The 24,611-nt window shown below is 45.6% G+C and overlaps 1 protein-coding gene and 1 long non-coding RNA gene across 2 annotated transcripts in view; one reads left to right on the top strand and one right to left on the bottom strand.

Moving 5' to 3' along the window:
- LOC111850497 (uncharacterized) overlaps positions 1-24,611 on the bottom strand; it is a 29,180-nt gene that overhangs the window by 4,115 nt on the left and 454 nt on the right. The window lies entirely within an intron of this gene.
- Positions 9,853-23,950, top strand: dipk2a (divergent protein kinase domain 2A). The gene is made up of 4 exons (XM_023824446.2): positions 9,853-10,763; positions 14,143-14,999; positions 19,615-19,918; positions 22,171-23,950. The coding sequence occupies exons 2-4, from the start codon at positions 14,346-14,348 to the stop codon at positions 22,500-22,502; spliced, it is 1,290 nt and encodes a 429-aa protein (XP_023680214.1). The 5' UTR covers positions 9,853-10,763; positions 14,143-14,345; the 3' UTR covers positions 22,503-23,950.

Below are 24,611 nucleotides of genomic sequence, written 5' to 3'. Positions count from 1 at the left end.
GGGTGGCCAATCTTATCCGGAAAGGGCCGGTGTGTATGCTTATTTTCGCTGCAACTCCCTGATTTGATTACTAATTAGAGGACTGATTGGCTGAAGAGTCCTCACACCCGGGTTTGAGCAGCTGACCTACAGGTTACCCCAGAAACCTGCACACACACTTTGCGGATACGATTGGCCACCTCTGTTGTTGAGGGAGGCTGCTGCTAAAGAAAAGATTTTGATTCTTTAAGTCAGTGTTTCCTAGTCCGGTCCTCGGGGACCCACAGTCAGTCCATGTTTTTGCTCCCTCCAAGTTTCCCACCCAGCTGGGAGGGAGCAGAAATGTGGACTGTCTGTAGATACCCAAGAACCAGATTGGGAAACACTGGTTCAGGTCAAGAGGGAAGACATGTGACCGAAGACACAAAATAGCTGCTTTCTTGCTGAACTGCCACTAGATTTTAAGAATATTGCTAATTACAGTCAGAATTTATTCCAAACGAATAAGTGAGATGGTTGGAAACATTTTGGATGAGAGATTTTTTTACTTCTTTAGTTATTATTTACTGCAGCACAATGATATTTAACCCACATGAAAAATGTATCACCCTGACTGAAGATTCGCAGAAGTATCCAGCAGTTCGGAAATAATTCCTACTGATTTCATACATGGCAAAGCAGGGGGTAAAATAAAATATGATTCCCTAGAACCCAGGTGGATGGAAGTTTCCGGTATGTAGGCTTCTGAGAGAAGGCCTTACGGACTCGAAGGAAAACCAGATCCCAAGATCGGGGCACTCTAAGGAAATCTGAAAGATCTGTTTGCTTCAAGTCGCACGGGAGAGGAGCCAGCAGACATGTTTCCGCACTGCGATCCCGATGGCCACACTCTGTTAAAATGTAGCGCCGCTCTCGAGGGCGATACTGATGTTTGAGTTTCCACGGCAACCTCGCCAAGCTGCCGAGGACCCGTCAGTTTCCACAGAAACGCATCACAAAGAGCAGAGGCAGGTTGCTGTTGGAGAAGCCGCTGGACTGAAGGGCGGCGGACACTGGCTTCCTTTAAATGCCTTCACAGCATGCATTACTTATTGCAACCAAAGAGCCATTCTGGACATATGATTTTCATGCCCTTTTGGCTAGAATTTGGAATTTCAGTGGGGAGCCCATAGCAGCTGTGACTGGGAATGCCAGGAACCATGGAAAGCGTCTTAAGGAGGCCAGATCAGTGATGAGCTTGACAATCTGGTGGGTCTAGGATCAAGCAGATCAGGCGCAACCATATGACTCTGTTGAAGCATCCAAGCATGATGCTTCTCCTGGACGAGTCTGGGGTTCTGTCTAGCATGAGGAGAGCCAAAGTCATTCTCAGCACAATCTGCCCGGATCATGCCTTCCATCCATCCTAAAGAGACCTGCATCCTCCCAGGAGAGCGTAGAATCTGTCGTTATGGAAAGTGCATTCTGCCACCGTCTCAACTTGCTGACACTGTGACATTCCCAACAGCTGTAAAATAAAGCGTTCAGATGGATGGTACAGGAGAATGCAAGACTGCCGTCTCCTTAAAGGCATCTATTCTTAGAGTTGGGTAATTCAGGTCCAGAGAGTGAAAGTCCAGACCAAGATTTTGTTTCAACCAACCAGTTGTGCATAAAGAGACACAGTCACAGAGAACTCGACCGGTTGGTTGAAACAAAATCCCGGTCTGGAATTTTACTCTCTGGACCTGAATTATTCTGGCCTTAATATGCGGCACCATAAAGCCACACTGTGGGAGAAACATCAGAGAGGTTAGCAGCCTGACAAAGTCACTGTGATCTCCTGAGCTCCCTGCCCACTCAGCACTGGTGCCCCCATATTCATCGCTTAAGGGTGTGATGGTGAGTGGACAGTTTTTTGAAACCCCATGACCAAGGAAAAGTCTTTTTACCTTCCTTCTGCACATCCTTAATTAGGCATAAAGAAGTTCCATCTAACCAGCCATCTTCTACAACTGCTTATCCAGCACAGAACTGCAGTGAGGATCGAACCTATCCAGTGACATACAGGGCATGAATTAAGGGGCACCCTGGATGGCATGACCATTGAGCAGCTTACAGAGGATCGACCTTCTATTATAAAACTGCCCACATGTCATGTACTGTAGTGTGATATACTTAAACATATATTGTATGTTATCTGCATGGTTTAATGCTTGGCAAGGTTTAATATTCTCTGGAAAAAAAAAATTAGTAGGACTTATAAATGAATCATTACTTATTTCTCATTTCTTAGCTGTGTTTCGCTGACATTGCAGAGCTCATTGATGAAATGAAGAGATCAATATTGTGTTTTGTCACTGTATTCCAATGCAATAAATTATTTATTTGTAAAATAATTTCACGTTAAACCGACTTTCCTCCTTCAGTTCCCAAACATTCAGTTACAGCTTAATAAATACAGTCACAACTCGTAAAGAAGAATTTCCTTTGAACAGAAAACACACCTTTATGTGGTTGGAGAAATATTTTGTAAAACGGCCAGATATTTTTAGGAATTATACAACACATTGTTTATACAAAGCACCCCAGTTTTCTGCCTGATACACACTTTTCCATGTTTAGAGGGAACAAACTGAATACATACGGTGATATAACCGTCTCCATCTGTCTCAGTTACAAACCTCAAACACAAACCATGTGCAGGACATGCAGGCATACTTCAAATGAGTAATTTAATAAACGAGGTACATTGACTATAAATAAGAACAAAAAAGTTTATAGTTTAATCGATCCGAGCAACATTACAATTTTTCAAGAGTAGCTTTTCACGGTTTATTTATTAAGAGTAACTTTCCACCTAATTATTTTTGCTAGGAAGTATCCCATAGCGCAGAATCCCAAGCAGACGTGGTCCATACTTATTCCAGCTCCTGTCCCCCTGCCTGACCTCGCTGCCATGGCAACAGAGCCACGCCCACTCCTCAGGGCTGACAGTCCAATGCTGTTGCAGAACTAGGCGGAAATGAAACGGAGCTGACAGCACTTCAGGATATGACTGTGTCCTCGTGGGGTGAGGGAGGTGATTTCTGAGAGGTGGGCATGGCGGCTGATGGTGGCTCATGGGATGGCACTTTTACAGCATCCTCACTGGAGGTTTTCTCAGAGTAGATTTTGGAAGATGGCTTCCACGCCGTCACATGGATTTGAGGTCCTAGCAGAAACCCGATGCTCTGTGGTAATTCTGAAAAATTCGTTCTGAGTGTGTGCTAACCAAGTTTGAAAATTAGGCCTGAAGGATAGTTCAATGTAGAAACAGCTGCTGCAGAAAATATTCTCTCCATGAGATGAATTGTTCCAGAACTTAAAAACAAACACTAAAGAACAGGTTGTATTGTCAAAGGATGAAAAGGTATTTGTTGGGCACCTAAATGAAGTGCATAAATAAGCCAGGCCCATTGATAACATGTCACATTAGAGCATAATACAGTCTACAAAAGCTGATAGACTGCAAATGAAATTTAGCCTGTGGCTAACTTCACAAATGGTCCTAATTGTCTGCTGTCAAACTCAGTAACATAAACTAAGGAGACTGGGATATACTTGTGCATGACCGGGCTGTTCTGTGTAGTACCTTCTGCTAAACAAAACTGAGTACGCTTCACGGAGATCGCTGTTATTCAGAGCGGAAAGGTTATCGCGCGACAGCCACGTGGCTGCACAGCACCACCTAGTGCCCACAGCTGATAAAGCAATTGGGGTACGTGTACAACGTCTGTTTCTGAGCCCGGTACTACAAGACCAGAGGCGTCAGAGAGGCATGTATGTCCTGATTCATGGGGCCCAGCGCTTGACAGAGGTCCTTGAAAATGTGAAATCATACATAAAATTGGGAGGTGGAATCCAAGGTAACATTTTGACAGGGGGCCCAAAATGTCTAGATTTGGGGTCGATTTGGTCCCTACCAATGTTGAAACCAAACCTATGCCCTTGGACATAACCTCAAAGCAAGGGCGTCATTTTGGGTTGAACATTTGGGGTACTGAGGTCTCCCCCCATTTAGGGGGGGGTCCAGAGGGTTGTATTGGCTGGTTTTAATTACTAGGCCAGGTTACCACCTTCCTACCCCCTGTAATTCACACCCATGGCTCAAAGCCACTTACAGCATGAACCAGGCCTTTCAGAAAACAGCATTTACTTGGGCCACTTGGGTCAGACGGCCCCAGAGATAGATATCCGACACATGGAAGGACACTCGGGCTGCAGCATTCGGCAACAGAGGCTCCCTCAGCCGCAATCCCAAACCTCTCTCCTTCCTGCCCAACCGCTACATTGCCGTCCTCAGCTGCTCGTAATTTACGGTTTTGGCTGTGGGCGGAGCCATGTGACACTTGCGGAAGTGTCACAGATGGAGGGAGCTGTTAATGTCAGACTCCATGCCAGGCAGTCTGACGGCATCTACATACCATTTCTTTTTATTACACATTGAAAAAGATGTAGGTGGTCTTATTTTGACAGCATGTTATTTATACCTTCCGGAAATTCTACTTTTAGGATAATGCAAGTGTCTCACAATATATGCTGTTCATCTCACACACACAAACACCACAAACAGGTTTGTAATTATATCTTTGTGGGGACACTCCATTCATTGTAATCCACAAACACACACACACATACTTTACATCTCAGCCATATAAACAATTTTACAGCAGAGGTATTTCCATTAGCAAAAAATCAGTATGGTACACTTTGAAAGTTGGAATATCAGAGAACTGATGTTATTTCGAACAAAGCAAGCCAGTTCATTTCAAACTGTAGCCTGATTTTCCACTTATTCTAATTCTGTTACTGTAAAACTAGCTACACAATGAGAGCAGCTACAATCTAAGAACAGCAGGAATATAAAGATGACCTGTGTCATGAAATGTGGATGGACAGCAGTGGGCAGCAGGTAGCATGTGGCTTTTAAAGCCAGCATCTCACTCCGGGGCTGGCAGCATGTAATTGACTCAGCAATGCGACAAAGGCAGCACATCACTCCGAGGTGATGCCCTTTTAAGTGGACATAGAGAGCTCCCCGGCTTTAATTGCTCCAGAGGAATATCCAGCTGAGTAAATGGACGACATGTAGAGTTTCTTAGGTCAGGAGCACCAGGCGAGCTGTAGCACTGTAACGTCTGTGACAACTGGGCCTAACAGCGAGCAAGAGGCTCGTCCATTTTAGTCACCACTGTCGCCTGATCACGCCCCCTAGCGACAACCTTTGACCTCCCATGGTGCAACACAGTGTCACCATTCAGTGTCACATCTCTGCAGAACTCGACTTTCTCTAGAGCGTATTTGTCTCAAAGATGCCATGTGCACCATGCAGCAGATCTGGGGTTTCGTGTTACTACTATACGCACAAACTGATGCCCAGTTAGCTACTTTATTAACTCATGTTTGCATAAAACACAACAGCTTACGGACATTAACTGAAATTGATGGCCAGCAGGTTATTTATTGACAGTGTGAAGAAAACCTTTTTTTAACATGGCCTTAGAAAATTCGGACCAGTCTTACCACGCTTGCTGACATATTAACACGCTGAAACAGCAAAAGAGATCATTAATAATCATTCATCTTTGAACAGAGCGTTTTGTTTTCTATGGCAAGTCAATTCCCATTCTCAAACTTCTATAGTAACACATAAAAGTACAAGATAGGAATTTAGTGATTCAAGGATGAGTGTGCTATGGGCTGCAGAGCAAAACGGATGTTGGAATACAAATTCATCAACGTCACATTCAGTATAAGTTACATTTCTTCATTCAGACACATTGCAAGAGCATAATAAACTAACAGAACAGAGGCTGCTATGCAGAAGATTGTCGGGTTACTTTGTTAGCGACATTACCGCGCCTTGCCTAATCGCCCATTCAGCACAGAGAAGGTAAATTTAATTTGGATACAAATTCTGGAAACCTTGCACAATGTGCAGCAGTAACCCTAATGAAATTAAGCTCAGACATGCTGGTTCATTTTAGTGGAAAAATATGCTTCCCCTCTGGCTTTTGTGCCGCTCCGATCAGCATCAAACTCAAGTACGGGGGCTAAATCAGGTTCTGCCGGTATGGTGCCAGGACACCAATGAAATAGCTAAGTATTTCTGGCAGTATAAAAGTAATTAAACCGTGCGGTGGAGATCAGCTTATCCGAAGCAAAATGAAACATTCCCGAAATAGTTGGGCTTAAGTTAAGCCAGCATGGCTTGCAGGTGTAAGTAGAAAATTCGACATGAAATCCATTGGTCAAATATCCGGCAGACCATTATCGACTTACTGGGGCTACTGGGTCACCTGCAAAAAGAATTGCTGTGCTATATTAACGTCAGTTAAATGACAGACATAAGATGATGGCCTTTCCCTGAAACTCCTTTAAAGACACCTGTCCTTATGGTATTATGTTGCGGATATGAGTTTGTGATCATTAAAATAACACACATAAAAATCCAGATATTCCCATTTAAACAATGGTAAACTTGATACCGAATGATTTGTCTAAAATAATGCAATGTTACTTATCTATTTAACAAAAAGGAGTTGGGCCATGGAGAACTAATAGGGGCTATACCTAAACACAGGGATACAGAAAAGACACATATAAGAGAAATAAGAGCACCTATAAAATCTGGAAACAAGTGGGAAACTGACACTGACATCTACAATGCACAACAAAAGACAAGGCAAGGGCAAGTATGAGTATATATATATACACACACACACATGAGAGCTACATGAGGGGCAGGTGTGGGCCATAACAATTAACTAAACACTAGGAATGGGATGGCCAGTGATACCTGCTGGCCAAGCCAGGATGACACCTCTCCTAACAGTTATAGTGTATGGCTTCCCCAAGAACTTGCAAAAAAAAAAATGAGTTGCCTAATATTTTTATGTTTTCATTCCAACTATTTTGGTAATAAACAGGATACCAGTCAAGGACCTAGCTAGAAATTCTAGGACTCCTGTCAAAATGTCACCTTGGATCCCCTCCATGCCCATCCATACCCCTCTCTCAGGGTCAGCACCACTTTGTCCCAGTCTTTCAATTCCCCTCCTTGTTTGGCCAGCAGGTGTCGCTGGCCATCCTGTCCTCCCAGTTGTCAGCCTTTGAGTATTCTCATGTTCCCCGTCGGCCTCATGGCTCAACAAGTTGAGCATGCGGCTACCTGTTAACCCCTCTGTTGTGTGTTTGAATCCTGCCTCCTCTGTTTTTGTATTTTGTTCCCTAGAGATTTATTGGTATCAGTTTTCCTAGTTCCTAGTGATTTTGTGGTCTTCTGTTTTGGTTTCTTGCTTTGTGCCTGGGTTGTGTTTTACCTGTCTTTCTTATTTCCCCAGTATTAGATTCTGTTTCTGTCAGTTTCAGTTTCCCTGTGATCTCCCAGTGGCCGTGAGTCAATAATTAGTTTCACCTGTTGCCTGTTTTCTTGCATCAGTCCTTGTGTGTTTCTCCCTGATTGGTTATTGTTTTATGTTTCACTCCTGCTGTGTCGTTACCTGGATTATTTTCTGTATTTAAGTCCCTGTGTTAGTTCAGTTCCCCAGCGGTTCATTATATGAATGTCTGTATATGTTAGTTGTGTTATTTGTAGTCAGCCAGCCCCTCCATTTGTAGTTAGTAATTGTAATCCCCTTTCTTAGTTTTGACCCCTCTTGTTTTGTAGTATTCCCTGTGTTTTCAGTTTTGTGAATAAACCCTCGTGCTCCCTAAGCCGCCAGTGGTTTGTCCACCTTTATCCATGCCAGAACCGCCCGGGTTCATGACACTCTCATGCTAATCCAGGGGTGCCACCACAGATTTTGGGCTCCATGAAAGCACATTATATTGGGTCACCCAACCCAGACCAATCCAACTATGATCCCAATATATTAGGGTCTTAGGGGCCTTTATGACCCACGCCCCCAGTCCAAAATCTATCAGAAGGTACACAGACTCAATCTACAGAAAATGTATGGATAACAATCAGCTTATCTGGGTGGTTTTAGACAATGGGAGGAAATCAGCAAAACAGAGGGAACATGCAAACACACGAGAAAATAAAGACGGTACAAGCGGAAGTTAATAAGCCAGCTCTGGATGTGTGCAGTAACTGTGCTACCCGCTAATTCACCGTGCCGCTCGGCGACTATTACGTGGAAAGGAGTTTATACTAACATCCAACACTAGATGTCACTGAACACTCGATTAATCTTGTTACTTCTTGGCTAAGATCAACCGTTGCGCACACCGCAGTGATCTTTTTTAGGTTTGAACCAATGGGGTATTTTTATTTAGCATTTTAATAATGGAAATGTATCTGTTGATTTTTTTAAACGTAGCCTGGTGTCTGCATACAGTGCTTCCAGCTTCACTTCAGACAAACAAGCAATAAAAGCTTAAAACAGAATGAGGATATTTGAAGAGTTACTTCCCATTTCAAGATGACCCATTTCATTGTTTAATTGGTTATTCTATGATAATACGGGCATATATTTACAGGTTTTGAGAAGTGCTGTTTCTCATTTTGCTCGTAAGTAACAGAAATACAAATACCTTCATTTTGATGACATTGGCATGTTAAAAACCAGTCCTACACAACAATGTCTGGCTACACTTAACTGTTGTGGCAGTACTTAGTTACCGCTGAAATGTCAGACTTCATGTAAAACTGTCTTCGTAAATTCAGAGCTATTCTCATTTAAAAGGGCACATATTTTAAAAGGGTACCATTGCAGTTTGCCCCAAATGTCATATACTGTTGATTGCAGTTTAGCAGTACTATATTATATTACCATTGGAAAAAGATTATTCTGAGAAATTCTGATATTATAAGCAAAAACATTTGAGGAAATGGTGGACCTTAACAATAATTGGCTTTAAAGGTTATTTTTTTACGTGAGGGGGGAAAAAGATAAAGCTATATATTCATATTCTACTATGCTTGTTTCAGTCAGCTGTATAATCGACATTAGATTGATATACCAATGTAGTTTCCGACAATATTTATTCAGTATGTTAATTTGGTTGTTTGGCAACGACATAAGTTCGTTCTAACAGCATATATGTTACGTAAACAAACCACTGGGAAAATTAACCTCGGTAAATATCACTATCCTGAATGTAATAAAGCCTGTGTTTTCTTGTACAGAGATAATGAGTTTAGTATTGATAGTTTACCTCTCCAAAGCTCATGAATCTACATTGCCTTAAGCTCACGGTCTGATAAAATATTCATAAGTGATTCCGTTGGCATTCCCTGCTCCCTTGGACACCGGGCTATTTTTGCAGAGAGGCCTCTTGTTATTTGCGATGCTGTCCAATTTTGCTTCTGTTTCCCCTGACTATGCTCCGGTTCTTCCCTGTGGGATACCGCCCGATGTTTACATGGTTTCAGTACCGGCATAACGTATGGCTCCCGGACCAGCGCACAAATAAATCCAAACTATTCCCCTTTCCCACCAGTCATCGAGCCACTTCCACTACATGCAGTCTGAATTTTCAGAAAACTCTTTGCACTGCAGATATCCCAAAATTCTTCGGTGTTTTTCAATGGGCTCGGGATTTGATAAATGTTCTAGTACTTCAGCGATCAACACTGACACGGTGACAGGCTGCAACCAGGGGTATTACACTATCCGTGTGATTCTGTACAGTATATTTATTTGTACCTACGTTTATGCACAAGTGATATCTATTGCACTGCTACATCTCTTGACATATTTATCTAAGTTAGTGAATTTCAGAACAAATACCCATGCTGGAAATTTCTCCAAGCACACCGTATGAAGTCAGAGGACAGACACTCGATACATTAAATTTGGTCCCACACACACATCGCCCGAATTCGGCTTCAGAGGATTTCACGCTAAACGACTTTTTTGTCTAGCGCGAAGCTGCAGAAAACTGAAGGGAACGAGAGGAAAAAAACAGCTGATTCAAAACAGGAGAGGCGGAGTTGGAAAGCAGGCAATCGGTGAAACCGGCGGCGTGAAAGACGCTGCCGTAAAGGGACGCCGGTGGTCGTAAACTGGAGAAGTGGGAGCGGAATCCATTGTGACGCTTCGGGGTGTTTCGGAGGAGCGGGGTTCGGGGGCGCGGGATACTGCACACAGCACGCGCCACACGGGTCCCCTTCGCACGCGGAATTTCGCGTGGGATCCGGAGCAAAGCGGTTGGGATAAACGCCGCTGTGCAGGGCCATATATCCGCAGCTGGAAGAGTTTGTTTGCGAGCCTGATCGCCGACGATCGCTCTCTAACCATGCAGATAATTTGAGGCTTTTGAGTTTTTCCTAATGGTATTTTTATTAGTATCATCTAGCCGGATACGCACACAATGTATGTGTTCACCCGTGCCGTGTTGTTACTATGTATTCGTTAAAGAAAGAAAGTTATGTATTGCATATCTATTTACGAGTTTAAAGAACTGGGCAGGGATTAACTTAGCTGCGTGTGGGTAGTTTTATTACGCCGTGCACGACTAGCTTGGCGTTTCCAACCGAGACGGATGGAGAGAAGAAAAGTGCGAGAGGTAGAGCCAGCGATCTAAAGCAGCCCGCAACGCGTCCTCGCCCTCCACGCCAGATAACCGGAGCACAGGCACGGAAAAGTGACGAGACGAATCCAGCGCTCGGGGTATTAAACATGCCAGATCTGCTCCTTCACCCATTTCCCCGGACGCCTGCTAAGATACCTGATGATTGCAAGTCTGAACTCTAAATGGGCTCTGAAAACCATGGCGGAGTCCTGATCGACTGAATGCTGTTACACTACGAAGAGGTAAAACAACTAAGTCACCATTGCAACTTCCTTTTTGCCAATCGAGTTAGTTTTGGGACGTTACACGGTGGTGGTTTTCTAACGCTACTGAAGCGTCAGCAGGGGAATTTTATTAATTTAATGACTGTAGTCTAGTATTACACTCTTGAGTCTAGCCCAGGAGTTGTGGGAAAACTTAAGAAAGAAGCCGTGTAACAGATTTATTTCCAAACCTGAGCTTTAACTTGAATGGTAGCTTAAGATAACGAAGAAACAACGGGCAATTCGATAAGTTTGGAAAGACGCTCCGTCGTCTTCTGCAGTTACATGTTTTATACTGTCTGCAGATTACTTCATCTAGAGGGTAATTATATTGAAATTGTATCTGCCTTACGTCTACTGCTTCTTTTATTCAGGCATAAACAAGAATACAGGTTATACCAAGATGGCACTTATAAACCTATATAAAAGAGTCCTGTTGCTCCATTCAGGACGCGCAACCCAAGTTGTTGTAAATAATTTAATGTTGTTACATTTTACTTTGTTTTGACTTCGCTGTATTTCACGGATATTACAAGAGTACGGTACGGTAGAGTTGACTTATTTGAGTTGTCTCAAATAAAGCATTTTATCGACGTAGTGAAGTGCAATTTCTAACTGTCTCCGGATATGGGCTATAGCCTACCGTTTTTAATTTTAAAGGTGTCAGTTTTTCAGTTTATATTAACATTGTCTTTTAGTTGACGCCCCGTTTGGGACGGTCATCCAAACTAGGATTGTGTGGACATTTCCTCGTTTAGTTGCACAATTTCCGGATTTGCATTAGTTACATGATTATAAATGCTACTCGTTATCAGAAACTGTGATTTAGATTCGTCGGATGTGGTAGTAGTGCGGAACAAAAAACAATTTAGCCAGTAAAGCTATTAAATCACTTTTATAACGGAATCAATCAATTAGGGCTTGCTTACCATGTGATAAAACAATAATAATAATAATAATAATGCTATGGTATGAAATATATTTGGACAAATAGAAGTTTCTATTTTCTCCCCGTAGTGTCAGATATCAGAAAAGTTAAGGAGCATATTTACAGCCACTCCGGTGAACTCGGTCAGCAGCGCGATTGATGGTTTTAAGCAGCTTCACACGGACGTTTTTCGTTACGAAGGATCCCCAGATGGCAGCGGTGACCGGGACCTTAACAAGCCCTGCACCTGAGGAATGGTCTTCATTTTCGGCACCTTAATAACGCCCCGTGCTTCAGTGTGCTTCACACATTATTTACAGGGATGCTCTGCCTAGTCCATCCATGTAGGCTGTCCGTTGTATCCTGTTTTTCGCAAATTGGATTTCCTTGCGGTATGCTGCACATTTAGGTCACGGTAGCTCACAATCGAGACCTTGCATCTTTTCTGCCGAGAGGGGCACATTATTTTATTATAGACACTAATTTAAACTGACGTGGCTGAGTGCTGTCGTTATTTTTATTAACATGGAAAATATTTTAACATTAAATTTTTTGCACATCTTTGATGTCATAGGGACACGTTTTCAGTTTAAGGAATGCGAGTAGATGCCGGTGTTTACAGTTGGGAAGGTTATGGGTTTATGCTCCTTGTTCAGGAGTGTTGGTGTATGTAAATTGATGGTGTTTGGCTTTATGCCATAGTATTGAATGTTTTTATGCAGTCAAGCGCAATTGGCGACCTTGACAACAGAATTGGTTCACATGCCGGCTGTGTGACGATTGTCCTAGTAGATGCTGTCTTCTATGATGTATACTTTTTAATTGGATCTACCCCAGTTTTTAATTCTTTGAAAGCCCCAAGGTGGCTCTGGTGTGTTTATGTATAACCTGTAGCTGTGGGGGCCTGTTTGCCCACCAGGATGTGTGGATCTCCGGAGTCCGGAAAAGCGAAATTTGGACTGACACGGGTTGGAGTGGGAGGAGAAGAGCTCACAAAGTTTGGCTAGAAGTTACTGGAATGTGACTGATATCTGCAGTACCTGGACAGTGGGGTGGTTTTAAGTGATGGTGCAGGGGTTGGGGTTATGGCTTTCTGCTTGAAGGTCCAGGGGAGGGTTTGGATATCGTCCTGCAGAAGTCGGTACCTTCATGGTCTGGCCTGAAAGCTCCAGTCTTCTCGCACGTGACATTGGAGTTCGTTCCAGGGTTAGAGGATTAGGGACATTTATCCTTGGAAGCGATGTCAGTGAACCTGATTGGCTGCTTCTTCGTGGCTTTTTCTCATTGGTGCTTAAATGGGTCTGACCTCTGCTTTTTTTTTTTATTTGGATTGGCTCCTGAAAGACAGGTGGGGGCAGATTGTAACTCGAGCCAAATTAGCGTGCGTCATCCTCTGGGCCTTTGGTTAAACCCGAGGTGGCAGGGAGGGGCCTCGGAAAAGGTTTGAAGTGAAAAGGTTTCTGGTTCAGCCAGCCTGGTGGCCTGGAACTGTGTGTGATGGGTACAAATCTGCAAATCTGTGTTGGGGGATGTTACAGGACCCTCCGGCTTGATGTAATCAGCAAATAAAGGTCAGAATGTGTAGAACCATCCGTCTGCATGTTTACGTTTTGAACTTTTATGTAAAGTGGGGTGATTTTCAGCCTTTATTAATCCAGGAACCCCCCCTTCCCCCAACTAAATATAGACCAGAGTTGTGCATGATCACCAGATGTAAGCATTCATTTTCTTTGATCTAAAGGGGGGAGGTGCTACTGCTAAATCTGAATGTTGAGATGTTGCAAAACAGAGAAACCCCTCAACAACTGGTCTATGGACCCTGGGTTTGAGAGGATGTCCATAATGGATGGTGGACTACATGATGACTGTTATAAAAAAAAAAACTATTAAAAGTTGTATTTTTAATTCAGGGGTGTCAAACTCCAGTCCTGGGGGGCTGGAGCTGTTCCACCACAAATGGTTCATCTCAAGAGCTGTGTGGTTATTAGCTCAAGGAGTTGAATTAGGTGTGTTAAATGAGGGGAAAACGAAAAATGTGCAGCCCCCCCCCTCCACCCCAGGACTGGAGTTTGACACCCCCTTTTTTAAAGTGTTTTAAATTACTTTGAATATCTTGTGGTTTGGTGGCTTTAGTCTAAAACAGGGCAGGGCAGGACCTTAGAAATAAACCCTCACTCTTATAAGTGCAGTCATTTATCGTAATACGTTTTAAATAGCTGCCATGATTAAATTGTAATGATCTCGAAAAGGTACATCAATCGGGCCTCGATGGAAGGTGGTCTTCATGGCCATGTGTAACTGTGGGCATGCTGACGTTTTTGAAGGTCATTGCCAGGTGCTTTAGGATGAATGTTCTCAGTTTGGTTTTGAATGAGATGGTAATTATCTGTTTTTTTGTGTTAAAGAGATCTTATTAATCTTTTGTTTTAGGTTACAACTGAAGTTTCCCACTGGCAGCTTGCTGAAGGCCTGAGAACTCAGATGGATCTTCGAGCCGATGGAGATGTGAGCTTCTCTATTTGCTGCCACCATGGCCATACATAGATGATGACTGCGATCAGGCCCCGGGGGTGATGGACCAGTGACGTGTTGTTGCGCTTCAGCCAGAGCCCCTCCCCACGTCAGGCCAGAACATGCTGCGTTTCTCCTCCCTGAAGCTCGGCCGACTCTACAGGTGCTTCAAGTTTCTGCTGGTGGTGGGCCTGTCCGTGGTGCTGCTGATGAACACGCACAGCCTGCTGGCGTCCTTCCAGAGGAACGAGCTCGCCGACCGCCGCTTCATCAACCTGAACAAGTGCCCGGCATGTTTCGGCACCAGCTGGTGCCGCAAATTCATGAACGGCCAGGTGACCTTCGAGACGTGGGGCCGGCTGCGCTTCCTCGACTTCTTTAACGTCAAGAACGTCTACTTCGCCCAGTACGGCGAGCCGAGGGAGGGCACCAGGCGGATTGTCCTCAAGCGCCTGGGTTCCAACCAGGAGCTGGCCGACATCGACCAGAAAATTTGCAAGCGGGCCACGGGCCGTCCGCGCTGTGACCTCATCCAGGCCATGTACAAGACGGAATTCGCACGCCTCAACGGGGATGTGAGGCTCCTCACCCCAGACGTTGTGGAGGGCTGGTCTGACCTGGTTCACTGCCCTTCCCAGAGACTCCTCGACAGGGTGGTTAGGAGGTACGCAGAGACTAAAGATTCTGGAAGCTTCCTCCTTAAGAACCTCAAGGACACTGAACGGATGCAGCTTCTGATGACGCTTGCTTTCAATCCGGAGCCCCTTGTTCTGCAGGTGCGTTGTGCTGCACAGTCTGGTCTTAAGGAAGCCTGGTACCATTTGAAACATCTTTGTTTAGATCCTTCCATGTATAGTAGGGGGGCGGGAAGGAGGTGCCGTGGTTATCATTGTTGCCTCACACCTCTAATACCAGGGTTCGAGTCTGGCGAGCCAAAGGAGGGCCCCGGGTGGATTGCCCTTAACAAACAAATTTATTTTTGTATAGCGCGTTATCACAACATTACATCGTCTCAAAGCGCTTTACAGCATCCCCACCCAAAGCCCCCAGTGAGTAAGCCATAGGCGACAGTGGCAAGGAAAAACTCCCGAGAAGGAAGAAACCTTGGGAGGGACCAGACTCAAAGGGGGAGCCCATCCTCCAGGGGCCGGCAGGGAGAGTCAAATACAGTAAATTTTGAGACATATAGGAGGAGGCCGGGGCCCGGCTCTGCATGTGGAATTGGCATGTTCTCCCCGTATCATTCTCCCCGTTTCCCCCCACAGTCCAAAAACATGCCGAGGTGAATCGGAGCTGCCAAATTGCCCGTAGGTGTGCTTGTGTGAACGAATGGTGTGTGTGCCCTGTGATGGTGCCCCCCCCTGGCTTTTCCCCCACCTTGCGTCTGTAGCTTCCGGGATCGGCTCTGGACCCTCTGCAACCCTGCACAGGACAAGCGGGTACAGAAAATGGATGGATGTCTGTCTCTGTTATATTTATCTTTCAATTAAGCAACCAATCCATTGGTCAGTCAGTCAATCTTGGTGTCTTTTATTATGTTTATATGAAGTTAAATCCTGGTGAGATTTAGCATAGATCATAAGTCTATTACTTGGATTAACCATGGTAGGATGTGATGTAAACTGTCATCTTTAAGAAATCGCTTTAGTTCAACATGTAGTGTTTCAAAGGGGCCGGTAAATCTGCCGCAGCCACGCAGACGTCCTGCGCTGAGAGATTTAAGTGCAGTCATTCCCCTTTGCAAGCCGCCTGCTGCGACATGTAGCCCAGCATGCGATTCTGAATCATTGAAGATGTGTGTCCCTTAATGGATACTAGGGATGTTTTTGCCTCTTCAGGCTACTGTCTCAGCATGAGATCTGAGGGATTTCGTGGAAATAGGCCACGGACCAGTTAGGATGTACAGAAGATGGCCTGCTTTAGCATTAGCGCCGCAGCTAATCGTGTTAGGTGCTAAGGTATCCCATGCTCCGTTGGTCCTGGGGGCTCGACCTTTCTTTTTTACGCTGATCTGGCAGTACTTTCATCGCGGATAAGATGTCATCACACTTTACTCAAGGCTACTGATGAATTGGCTCGCTCCCTGGCATGTTTTGACTTGGAGTCTGTTTACGAGGATCAATAATTTTGTTTTATCCCCCTCTATACTTGGCAACCCTCTTGTCTGCATATCGTAATTGGAGATGAACAGCCAGGGGTTTAATGCCTTGTGTGGTCCGTCAGGAGTGACTTCGTGGGTTTGATTTGGCTGTAATCGCTGCCCTATGTCCGACCGGCCCTTCCAACGCAGCAGATGAGAAAATGGTTAAGTGGCTATTTTTCTTGGGCAGCACCACGCTGTTTTCCTGAACTTTGTTTTCTTATGAAACGTAAGCTCAACGTCGTCTTTGATTTGCTGACTGTTGCGAAACCTTCTCCGAAACTTGCTGTGTGTGTCTCTGCCGTCTGTCCTCCTATTCAGCTCTTCCTCAATCCCAGCCTATAAGAGTGTGGTAATAAACATATAAACCCAAACCCTTTGGATGAGTTCCTAGAAACATGTTAGCAGATCTGTTGTCCGTTGACGTTTTGACTGTACATATGGCACGCTCTGCTTTTTATAGAACACGGTGGTTTTGCGGTTGTTTACATAGTTATTGGGTAGGCAATACATTTTGACCTCCTGGTTTCTGGAAGGAGCTCAAAGTAAATGGCTTTATGTGTCCGTGTGTGAATATGAGGCTTTACTCTGGAGCCTGTCACACGTTAAAGCTGTTTATTTATACTATATCCTGTGTGTATCTGTGGGAATCCCTGCCATCTGATTTTAGGCAGCCATTTGTGACTCCGCTCACTTCCTTGTTCTTTTAAGGATGTGCTTGGCAGGTGTCCCTGGCTTGCAGTGGGGGTAGACTTGGGTGGGACTTACTGCAGAGACCTTTGAGTCCACCGGAGCGGGGGGGGGGGGGCGCATTGCCGGACACGGTCCATGTTTGCGTCTGCTGTACACTCGAGGGGCCCCCGCTCCATTGTTGCATGTTCAGATTCTTCCCCTGTGTGATACCCTGCCCCCCCATCCCGTCATTGGCTCGCCCGCGGTTTTTCCCGCCCTTTGACTATGTCTCCGCTGCTTCCTTAATTAGAGGGCCTGTTTACTAATTGCAGACTGGGACTTTGAGAAGCAGATGGAGATCTCTGCGCTCGAAGAGCAGCGGTTGAAAAGGCATAACGGCAGACAACGCGGCGCCCCCCCCCCCCCCCTGTGCTGACGTGATCTATTTCACACCTGGGTTCAGGTTCACCTACACCACAGTCAGGCCTTACGTCATCCTCCGCTCTTCTTCCTGTCCTCTCTCCTCTGAAAGCAAGATTTGAGGTTAGGGGTGCAGTGGAGGGAGTGACCTCTAAAGCCAGACCACTTTTTTTTATCCCCTGCACCCGCTAAAAGCACCGTGACAGAGTCATTCTGCCCCCAATGCTGCTTTTTTCTGCTGCGTCTTCGCGGATATGCCTCACAGCTGTTGTCGTTTTATGCACGTGGGGGTGTCGTAGCCAGGTGAAGGATGGGGGGAGGGGGGGGTGGTTATTTGGCATCTCCATGCTGAGTTCTTTTTCTCTCGTCTTTTTCGTCACTCTCGTTTTTGTTAGACCGGATTCCTTGTTTGGGCACATCGGTTTGGTTCATCGTCATGTCCAGCTCGTGCACAATGCCAGGTCACTTTCTATAACCGCTGTTAATTGATGAGGGGAAAAATAGTATGAGTTATGAGTGTGATTTATTTATTTGATTTTTGGACACGCTGCCTTGTAGGAAATCGGGTCCCACCCGACCAACTGTACAAGACGCCGGTGGAGCAGAGGCTGCTGGGAAATGCAGGAACAGTGGGGCCATTGTTCGCCGGTGAAGGAAGCATCACGCTTATTACACAACGGCTCTCAAGTTTCCTTCCGCGGTTTTCTGCAACCTTTCTCCAAGCACCATGCCCCCCCCCCCCCCAAACACGCAGATTTTTTCAAGGAGAGGGGTGAAATTACACCCCAAGGCTTACCCACCTCCAAGCCCCCCCCCCACCCGACTTTTGCCAAAAGCTCGGCATGTGTTCGGGGTGGGGGAGGAGGTCTGGGCAACGTGCAGATGGGAACGCGCGTGTCGTGGGACTCGCCGGCTGGGTTTGGGGGAGGGGGCGGGGTTGCAAGAATACCTGGGTTTCCAACAAGCTGAACCTCGGATATTTGTGTTGGATGGTGCTTTGTGGAGCTTGACATTCCTCAGTCCCTGGGGGCTGATTTAGGCCAGACTGAAGGGATGAGGAAAAGAGGAATGAGAAGGTGCAGAGAGTCGTTATTGAAGACGTGAGAGTTTGGCGCCACCTAGTAATGGTGGGAGGGACCTGTGTGTCCCATCCCATCTTCCTGACATCATCTCATTGCCATGGGGTACACCAACACGTCTGTGAAGCGCAAGATCGTGCCGTAAAGCTGCAGTGCCATGTGCCTTGCTTCGGACCCCTCCGTTGACGGTCATTGACCATTGCCATCTCAAGGGCTCGGCCTAATTAAGACCTTGCCGAGGAGTGTTAGCTTTACGTACACAACTCATTCATTCCAATCTGTCCCTCGTACAAGTGTGTTTTGGTAGTTTTTGGCAAGATGTCAGTCTTGGTGCTCCCTCCCTCCCCCCGGAAGCTTCACAATTGAAAGTTAACGGCGCTTTACCTTGATGCCTGGACCACGGTTGAGGATGAAGCCCTATATAAAAAGCTGCACGTTAGCCTAGCCGCCCTGTTTAATGCAGTACTGCTGTGAAGCTCCATTCCCCCCCGCAGTGAAAGGAAGTTCTCGCGTCCCATCAGGAATGCTCTGCCTCGTCTGTGGGTCTGTATTTTGTAAAATTAAGAATTTCGATCTGCCATATTTACACGCGTGTTTAGGATGTAGGCTAATGGATTGCCGGTACCGGATCTGCTGCCCGACAGCCCTGAATTCCTTGCTGGGCTACTGTCAATTTATGAACATCCTACGGTTTGTCTTTAAAAATTCCTCCCCTTTAATTGTTTACGTTTTTTGTATGTATGCCACAAATTGAAGAGGCTGCACTTTAATGAGGCAGGTGTCACTAGAGACAATTTCAGAGTCTGGCTCTGTTCAGCGGTTCAGCTGCTTTACAGTCTGCTCTTGCATGTGTCTTAAAGTCCCTCTGGTGCAGTGTTTTTGTTATAACCGCTGATATTGTGCTTTTTATTTTTATATTTAATTATTCTCAGCATTGGATCTCAGGAATGTTACATTCAATGTCATGAACATTTGATGTTTGTGGGGAAGAAGTTGGATCAGACCATTTTATAAATTCTGTATTCTGATGAGGCTTGGGGATCGGAGTTTAATGCTCCCATTTTCTGGTACCTTCCGCAGAGCTTTCCTTCTGATGAGGGCTGGCCCTTTGCCAAATACCTGGGGGCGTGTGGACGGATGGTAGCGGTGAACTACGTGGGCGAGGAGCTCTGGAGCTTCTACGGCGCCCCCTGGGGGAAGCGTGTGGATCTGGCCCGGCAGCTGATGGATATCGCCGAGCAGCTCACCAACAACGACTTCGACTTCGCGCTGTATCTCCTCGATGTCAGCTTCGACAACTTCGCAGTGGGCCCGCGTGACGGGAAGGTCATCATCGTGGATGCAGAAAATGTCATCGTGGCAGACAAACGTCTTATAAGGCAAAGTACGTGACTCTCGGTTCGACATTCCTTTTTGGTGCGATGTTCATGCAATTTTCTAACATTTACTGGAGACGATATGGAAGATTGAGGCATTTAAGTGTGAGGATTTGTTCTTCATTTATATAGATAAAATTCAGCTTAAGCTTTAACTCCTATGTGACTCCGAAAGACCTTGTGTATTTATGAGTCGCGATTATTGACACGAGCCCAAAATCTTTAGGCTAAATCGCTTCTGTGCAATTCAGGGCAGTGTAAATTGGTTCAATACAGCTGTAATCTCCTTTGGGTGAAATAGTCAGCTAGCTAAATATAACTGATATAAATAAAACTATTAACACTAGGCAGGTTAGATAAACTGAGAGGGGAAAAAAAAACTGCATTGGGGGTGGAGTGTGGCTCAGCGGGACCGGATGCTGCATTTGTGATCGGAAGGTCAGCAGTTCAGAACCCAGGGTTGTCATATTGAAGTCACTCCTGAGGCCCTTGAGAAAGGCTGTTACTCCTGGGACTGTCTGCCCCTAAATAGATTAAATGTAAATCTCTCTCTCCCCCCCCCCCTCTTCCCGTTTTTGGGTTGGGATCACATGTGTCAGGATGATTTGTGTCAGGTTTGTGTTGTCGTTGATTTCGGTGACTGACGTAGGGGAGCAGTGGAGTGCTGAGGGTGGCCTGGTTGGCAGGGGTGGAGGTGGAGCAGATGGCCCAGGGAGGCCGGTGTGTGGGGGTGGGAGCCTAGAGCCCTCCGGTGGTAGAGGGAGTCAGCGGTCTGCCAAGGCGAGGAGTCCACACCGTTTCCCCGGCTCCCGCTAGCTGCAGCCACAGCTATGTCTTTTTTAAAAGCAACACAAAGGTTGAACCTAATTTGTTTCCAGTAACACCTGCAGGTCGGTCACTGATAGTGCAGGCCTGAGGTGATGGTGGATGACGAAGGTTGACTGCCGATTGTGTGTTTGACACATTCCATCGCTTGTAAGGCTTCTCTGCGTTTATCTGACCGATTGTGTGGGAGCGGCAAGATGAAAGGATGGGTTAATTCCATTTTCCTGAGAACTGGTTTTTCTTGAAGGTTTGGGGGGGGGGGGGGAGCAGAGGCCTTGGGCTAATGAAACCTGGAGAATTACAAGGCTTGTCTCTCCTCAGGAGATTACGTTGCACCCCCCCACCCCCCTCACCCCAAGTGTGGGTGAGTAATCAGTGAAGTCCATTGACTTAGAAACGGCCCACCGTGTGAGAGCGAGCTGCTCTCACTCCCAGGCTGGATTTAATTCTGGTTTCCTACCTCAATGGTTTAAAGGTCTGGGGTGGAAGACAAGCTGCATGTCTTTTTCTTGGGGGGGGGGGGGGCGGGCATGGCTGGCTGGGGGTGTAAGGTCAGCTGATTGAGGTTGCTCATGTTGAGTGACTCAATCAACATTACCATTGTTCATATCTGATGGTATAACTTGATGTTTTGTATCTGGATGTGTGTTCTGACTCATCACAGCTTGTTTTTTGGAAGGTGAGGGGGCATTTTGGCTAAAAGGAAACATTTAGCAATGAAGGTCTTTAACCTTTGTGTGTGTTGACCCTGTCTGGTTCCATTCTGGATCCTGTAAAGTCTCTCAAAGGATTCCCATCCTTATATGTGCTGTCACACACCCCCGAACACTCCCCCAACCAGGGTGATTCTCATAGGCACCTTCTCCTGTCTGGTTTTGTTTGGGTTTTGCTCCTTTGCTGCACATTTTTAATATGCGGCCATTTACAGAAAAGCAGATAAGAATCCAAATCCTGTTAAGTGATTTTTAAGTGATTTTAATCCCGTTAAGTGGTTTTCAGGAGCCTGGGGGGCTTGCATGTTGTCAGTCATAAATGAGCATCCCCACCCCCACCCCATCTCCATGGCTACCCTCTTTAACTGCAGCTGTACAAGTGTCTCTCACTTTGCTAAACCACAGTTAAGTGGTGGGATACGTTACTTAGTCACCTGTGCAAAGGTGCAGGAACCGTGGGGGACAGGTAACCCCCAACATTTAATTTGGCCTTACAACCCCCGCCCCTAAAAATATATTGCATTTTTATTAAATTAAATTAGTCTTATTATTAAATTATTAAGTTGTGCCCAATATCAAACACTCTCCTACACCTTTGCATCATAGGAAATGCTTTTCGGTTGCAATCAGGAAAATGTCTTAAACACTGGAATGTGGTGCATTCACGCTGGCTGACCCAGCCAGAACCAGGCTAACCGCTCTTCTACCTGCGCCCCCCGCAGATAAGCCGGAGAACTACGACGTCTGGTATGAGAGCCACTTCGAGGACTGCGACCGCGAGGCGTGCCTCTCCTTCTCCAAAGACATCCTCTGTTCGCGCGTCACAGTCGACCACAACTATTACGCCATCTGTCAGAACCTTCTGTCCAGGTACGCCAAGTGGCGAGGCACCACGGGCGGCCTGCTGCACGACCCCCCCGCTGACGTGGCCAGAGAAGGGCGGCTCGAGGCCCTGCTGGACGAGTGCACCAACCCTAAGAAGCGATATGGTCGGTTTCGGGCTGCCAAAGAGCTGCGCGAGTTCCTCACTCAGCTTAGTGAGGTTGCTAGGTAATGAAAGGGGAAGGCTGTGCCTCTGTGGCCACGCCCCCTTTCCTGTTATCACCACAGCAACGGCTAACATCAATCATCTTTCCTCACCACTTTCTCAGCATTGGAAATAGTAGGGATTATTAGCCGGATGAAAACCATTTTGCATCAAGTTCATGACCTTTTCTGTGGGATTTTCTTTTCTTTGTTTGTCTATAAAGGGGATGGTTATGAAGTCATTTTTATAAATTTGCACTTTCCTATCCCATGAGGACGGGTCATGTCACTGTAGGGCATGTCTCTGCCCATATTAATCCTACCGAGGTTGCCATGGATCCCATTCTGAAATTAACCCGCAACTACATCTAAATCTATATGATTTTTTTTTTTTCTGGTGCTCTCAATTCTCCCGGATGGCATCCGTCCTCCTACCCAACCTGCTCCGAAGTGGCTATGAAGCTGCTGAGATGTGGACCCCTTTATCCACTGTACAGTCTCCTCACTTCCCTGGTCTTCAGTCCATCCTTTGAATCAAAATATAAAAGAGGTTGGGACTTTAGGACATTCCTTTGTAGGGTCAATAATAGTTTTTCTTTAATGGGATTTTGCGATTGTCGTCCACATATTGTAAGTGTTGTGCATATACCAAAGATTCTGGATATATGTAAATTGTTACCCCATTTCTGGAGTTCCCACCACCTGATGAATCATTTACACCTTCTGAAAGCTTGATTTAAGTCTTAGTTTTAATGTCATAGGAGTTCTTGTCCTTAGAGGAACAGTCAGGGAAGTTGTCTTGAGTTTTTTTTGGTTGTTTGGAGACCTGAACTAGTATTGATTGATTAAACAGGTTTACGATGGTCCCCAACTAAGTAATGGTTCTGATGTTCATACAGAGCTTTGGGGACATGTTGGTGTGTTAAGGTAACACATTTTTATTGGATTTTATGCCCATGGCTGATGCTACAAAATGGAAGTATCATGTCTCCACAAATCCAGTTTCCTTGGTGATTTGTATGGATTTTTTTTCCCCCTTCACATGCTTCTTTGTGGCGTTAAGCCAACGAAGACCCTTGGATCAAGTGGTCTTTATCTACGTGCCCTTTTAGAGTAACAGCCAGAAGAACGTGGTCAAGGATCATTAAGATCCCCACCTCCCCCTTGAAGTAATGGGAAGTTGAAGGGGAGGTGATTTCTAGTTGAGATGCAATAATGCTCAGTATCAGTATCTTGCAGTTGTCCTCTCCACTTTGGTAACAGTGTCACCCCCAAACCTGTCAGGCACCCAAAGCAACCTGAGGGTCTTGTATGTTTGCGAGAAACTGTCCGCTTTTGTACTGTAACTTTTTTTTTTTTTTTCATTTCAGTCTTACGTCAGCAACGTCTGATCTTTTTTGACTGTGCCTTTCATTCAAAAGTTGTATTTGCAACTTTTAGTGGGTTTAAATATATTAAAAGAATCTCTATATATAATCTGACCCTGCTCTAGACTCTTTATTCCCCGTGTGTCTTTTTGGATAACTTAATTTTCTCCTTTCAAGCAAGGTAAATGATTCTCTCTGATATAAAAATAGGGATTTGTAAGTAATAAGTTTTTGGAAGAAGCCATTCGGCGGAGGTGAAATCTGAGCCTTTTCTGGAGTCTGTCGGACTGTCGCTGTAATTCACTCAGTCCCTTTCCCCCTCTCTCACGCGCATGAACTACAAATCTAGCATGAAAGCCCCAGGAAGAACCAGTACCGGATCCAACTTGGCAGTACAGTCTGGCTAAATTTAAAACCTCCCCCCGAGAGGCACTTGCCCTGAATGGGGAAGGAATAAAGCATTATTATATTTTTAAAAAAGGGAAAAAAAATATCTTTGCTGCGCTGCACTTTTCTGAAACACCCGCTAAATCCGCCCAGTCACGCATACGGACGCAGTACGGCAACAGACTCGAGCAAAAGCGATCAAGCTGATATCGGGGCTTCTCGTGGCTGTTCGCCCGAGTCCCACTTCGAACCTTTCGGGCTTTCTCCTGATTTAATAAACACGGGCGCCCTCAGAAAGCGGTCTGAAGGAGCCTTTTATTGAGGGTGCTTAAAATTAACGGAAGCAGCATGTCTTTGAGATCCAAAAAGAAGGAATCTATTTG

Source organism: Paramormyrops kingsleyae, chromosome 21, assembly GCF_048594095.1.
Source record: "Paramormyrops kingsleyae isolate MSU_618 chromosome 21, PKINGS_0.4, whole genome shotgun sequence".
Classification (NCBI taxonomy): Eukaryota; Metazoa; Chordata; class Actinopteri; order Osteoglossiformes; family Mormyridae; genus Paramormyrops; species Paramormyrops kingsleyae.
Note: the sequence above shows the minus strand (reverse complement) of the source record. Positions and strands in the feature narration are given on the sequence as shown.

What these genes read in the sequence shown, in the direction of transcription:
- dipk2a (XM_023824446.2), top strand. Translation starts at nt 14,346, where the DNA reads ATGCTGCGTTTCTCCTCCCTGAAGCTCGGCCGACTCTACAGGTGCTTC. An exon ending in CGGAGCCCCTTGTTCTGCAG is followed by an intron (nt 15,000 to 19,614) that starts GTGCGTTGTGCT and finishes TACCTTCCGCAG; the next exon opens with AGCTTTCCTTCTGATGAGGG. An exon ending in CAAACGTCTTATAAGGCAAA is followed by an intron (nt 19,919 to 22,170) that starts GTACGTGACTCT and finishes CGCCCCCCGCAG; the next exon opens with ATAAGCCGGAGAACTACGAC.